Here is a 4195-nt window from a genome sequence, read left to right as displayed (position 1 = left end):
GATCAAAATTTATTTGTACTGCCCCCATCTGGCCAAATGAAGGAACTGAATCTGGATGTCTTAACCAAATCTTTGTCTAAATTTGCTTACTGATTAAAATATTTTGTGCAACATGTTGGTCAGACAGGAAGTGACAACACAAAGTTTGATGGCTCACCTTGTGGGACCAGAACTGAACGTTGGTCTGAGCTGAAGACCCGTCTGACTTTTCCTCCAAACATCCATCAGTCTGATTAACTCCAGTGAAGGTTTTTACTCCGTCAGCTTGTTAAAAATCCTCTGTTTTTGTCTCCAGCAGCTCCGTCTGCTCCGCCCGCCGTCCAGGTGAGTCCAGGTGCTGCTGGACCAGGAAGCTCCAGCGCTGAGGGGCCTTCAGCTCGGCTCAGGTATGGATCAGAACCGCTGGGATCTCTATGAAAGCAAGGGGCCGATCTTTTTATTTTAAATACTTTTTGAAAAACTATTTGAGTTTGGGATTTTTTTATTATTATTATTTCTAAACTCAGTTAAAGGAAATTCCTGTGATGTTTTCTTTCCTATTTTCTTCATACATTCTTGCTTTCTTTTGTGCATTAAAACTGAATTATTATTCATTATTATTTTGGAACAAAAATATTTAGCAGTGCAGTGATTTGTTGAAAAGTTTGAAAGCTTTTCAGACTTGAACTCATTTAAATAAATTTAATAGTTTAAACTAGTTCTTGATTTGCATTTTATCTTAAAATCCCCTAAAATAAAAAAAATCATTTTTTAATTTACGTATTATAATTTATGTTTCTATTTTAACCTTTTTTGTGCTACTGTACAACTATAAAGCATGAATATAATTTAGTATTTTCTGTTAATTCTTGATTTTTCATTTTGATTTCTTACTCTATATATTTTTCTTTAAATGATCTTTTTTAACATATTTATACCCACAATAGACGAGGTTGAGCTCTAAAACATCTAAAATTAAACTGTTAATGTATTAAATTACTGCTTAAAGTTATAATCTTAATATTTTGACTGTATTTAATAAATTTTTTTAACTTGTTGTTAGTAATTATCTGCTGAGCTCAGTTTGTGTGTGGGTTTTTTTAACAACATGGATGCTTCCACAACATGGTGGTTTGGATACTCCTCACTTTTTGCTCCTGCACCAGACAACAACAGAAAAGTCTGGAAGGTTTCCATGGAAACTGCATCTGCCACGGCGGTGCAGTGAGCCGCTTTGACCACACGATGGCGCAGTTGTATTGGAAAAAGCTTCAGTTTCGTTGTGTTTAATTCAATGAGGGTTTTCTTGTTTTTGTTTTTTCCCCTAACCCTGCGTGTTGTCTCGCAGGCTTTTTTTTTTTTTTTTTTAAGTTTTAAACTGAGTTTTAATTTGGTCCCGTGTCAGAAGAATGTAAACCTTAAAGCTGCTCACTAATGACAGTAAAGTGCTACAGAGGCTGATCAGTTGTCCTGCTGGATGGAAGACCGTGTCGGGAGTGGAGAGGGGATCCAACTGAAAACATTCCCTCTGCTGGCGGAAACAAGGAGCCTCAGACGTCCGTCAGCTTCCCGCCGTACGCCTTGTGCGGGCTGCAGTTCGTGTACTTGACGGAGTCCGCGTCCTCGCTGTCCGGGTAGTCGGACTTGGACAGCGACGGCCGGCTGTCGCTCCGCTTGAACTCGCCGAACGGCGCCTGCTGCTGCCCGCAGGTCACGTGCGTGTACTGGAACTGCTCCTCGTGCTCGGTCTCCCGGTGGTAGAAGTAGTTGAAGTTGGAGACGATGACCGGAACCGGAAGCGCGATGGTCAGGACCCCGGCGATGGCGCACAGGGAGCCCACTATCTTCCCACCGATGGTCACCGGACACATGTCGCCGTAGCCTACCGTTGTCATGGAAACCACGGCCCACCAGAAGGCGTCCGGGATGCTGCTGAAGCCTGACTCGGGGTCGTCGGTCTCCGCGAAGTACACGGCGCTGGAGAAGAGGATGACCCCGATGAAGAGGAAGAAGATGAGGAGGCCCAGCTCCCGCATGCTGGCCTGCAGCGTCTTCCCCAGGATCTGCAGTCCCTTGGAGTGCCGTGAGAGCTTGAAGATCCGGAAGACCCGGACCAGGCGGATGACCCTCAGGATGGCCAGCGACATGGCCTGCTGGCCGTTGCCCTGGTGCTCTGCCAGCTCCAACCCCAGCGTGATGAAGTAGGGCATGATGGCCACGATGTCGATGGTGTTCATGATGTTCTTGAAGAAGGCGGGCTTGCTGGGGCAGGCGAGGAACCGGACCAGCAGCTCGAAGGAGAACCAGATGATGCAGAGCGTCTCCACGATGAAGAACGGGTCCGTGAACGGGTTCGGCGGCTCGGCGCCCGCGGTGCCATTTGTCGGGATCATCCCCTCGAAGATCCGGGCCTCCTCCCTGAACTCGGGTAAGGTCTCCAAGCAGAAGATGACGATGGAGATGAGGATGACCAGCACAGAGACGATGGCGATGCCCCGAGCGGGTCCGGAGCTCTCGGGGTACTCGAACAGGAGCCACACCTGCCGCTGGAACTCATTCTCCGGCAGCGGCCGCTCCTCCTCCTTGATGAACCCTTCATCCTCCTTAAAGTTCTCGATCACCTCCTCTCCCAGCTCGTAGAACTTGATCTCCTCCATGAAGATGTCCACCGGCACGTTGACGGGTCTCCGGAGCCGTCCGCCGGACTGGTAGTAGTACAGGATGGCATCGAAGCTGGGTCGGTTCCGGTCAAAGAAGTACTCGTTCCTCAGTGGGTCGAAGAAGCGCATTCTTTTGCGCGGGTCCCCCAGCAGAGTGGCGGGGAACTGGGCCAGGGTCTTAAGCTGCGTCTCGAAGCGCAGCCCGGAGATGTTGATGACCACCCGCTCGCAGCACTCCTGGTTGTCGGCTCGCTCCGGGTCGTACACATCCTGGGCGGACAGCGCGGCCAGTGCCACCGTCTCATCCAGGTTCTCCCCGGGCACCACGGTCATGCTGCTGGTGCCCCCCGCCCCCGCCCCGCTTCACCTTTCCCGTCCAGGCGCTGCTGTAGTCTGGACTGTGGGCTCGGCTGTCACATTCGCTGCATTTTAAGCAGGCTTTGCCCTCCCCGAGCTGACGTGTGTGCACGCTCCCTCTCTGAGGAGGAAATAAAAACACACATGCAAGCACATATGCTCGAGATTAATCTGATTTCATGGCCATAAATGAGTCACAATTGAGAAAAAACTGTATTTTCCGACGGAAAGTGTCGTGCGTAATGAACCTGTTGGTTCAAGGTTATCACATGGGTCGCTGTTTACGCTCCAAAAAATAACCATGCATCTTGAGGAATAAACCTCCAAAAATGGAAGAGATTTCATGCAAAAAAAATTCCCGCAGAAATCCTCAACGATCCCCCGCTAAATGAATACCTGTGGCTCGGTGCGTCACGCGTCCATCCTTGAGTCGTTCGCTGAAAGGAAAACGGCCACCGCAATGTCACGCAGCGAGCCGAAACCTGCTGACGTTTCCTCAAGCTGCCCGCTCATGTGTGCGCCGCTGCGGGCGTGCGGCGCCGTGCGTGAGAACGGGGAACAACACAGCTGTGCAACAAGTTCATAGAGAGAGAGAGGGAAAGAGAGAGAGAGAGGGAAGAAAGCGAGCTGGATGATGGAAATAAGTTTCTGGGCTGCAACTAAAACCGGTGACGTGTTGTCCGAAAATAACTGGATTTCTCTCAGGGCTGCAGGAAAACTTTCTTTTCCCATGGATTGACCCCGAGGAGGGGAGGAGGGAGGGAGTCATTCAGAAAATAAATGAAGAAACGAACAGAAGCAGGAACAGAGACACGAACTGCATCAAGTTCACTTTAATACAGATACTGCGACTGCAAAAGTTTTTACACCCCTTAAACTTTTCCACATGTTGTCAGACTTGAATGCATCATGTTAGAGTTTAATCTGAACTGTGGCGTAGTTAGTGTAGTTTATGTTAATGGATATATAAATATAAATATGTATAAATATAAATATGTAGTATCTTTAAGTGTTTTCCAGTTTTTATTCAGAATCACACTGTAGCTTCCTTTTCTGTCTGTCTGTCTGTCTGTCTGTCTGTCTGTCTGTCTGTCTGTCTGTCTGTCTATCTATCTATCTATCTATCTATCTATCTATCTATCTATCTATCTATCTATCTATCTATCTATCTATCTATCTATCTATCTATCTATCTATCT

The 4195-nt window shown here is 47.8% G+C and overlaps 2 protein-coding genes across 2 annotated transcripts in view; one reads left to right on the top strand and one right to left on the bottom strand.

Moving 5' to 3' along the window:
• Positions 1–300: 300 nt before the first annotated feature.
• Positions 301–4195, top strand: part of LOC103459369 (rho GTPase-activating protein 8) — a 53732-nt gene continuing 49837 nt past the window's right edge. The window contains exon 1 of the mRNA XM_017302891.1: positions 301–386. The gene's annotated coding sequence lies outside the window, so the exon portion shown is untranslated. The remainder of the gene's footprint in view (positions 387–4195) is intronic.
• LOC103459368 (shaker-related potassium channel tsha2) lies at positions 381–4099 on the bottom strand. Its single transcript, XM_008400875.2, has 2 exons — positions 3393–4099; positions 381–3117 (listed from the first exon to the last, which is right to left on the bottom strand). Exon 2 carries the CDS (start codon positions 2970–2972, stop codon positions 1530–1532), a length of 1443 nt encoding a protein of 480 aa, XP_008399097.1. The 5' UTR covers positions 2973–3117; positions 3393–4099; the 3' UTR covers positions 381–1529.

This window comes from Poecilia reticulata, linkage group LG23, assembly GCF_000633615.1.
Source record: "Poecilia reticulata strain Guanapo linkage group LG23, Guppy_female_1.0+MT, whole genome shotgun sequence".
Taxonomy (NCBI): domain Eukaryota; kingdom Metazoa; phylum Chordata; class Actinopteri; order Cyprinodontiformes; family Poeciliidae; genus Poecilia; species Poecilia reticulata.
Note: the sequence above shows the minus strand (reverse complement) of the source record. Positions and strands in the feature narration are given on the sequence as shown.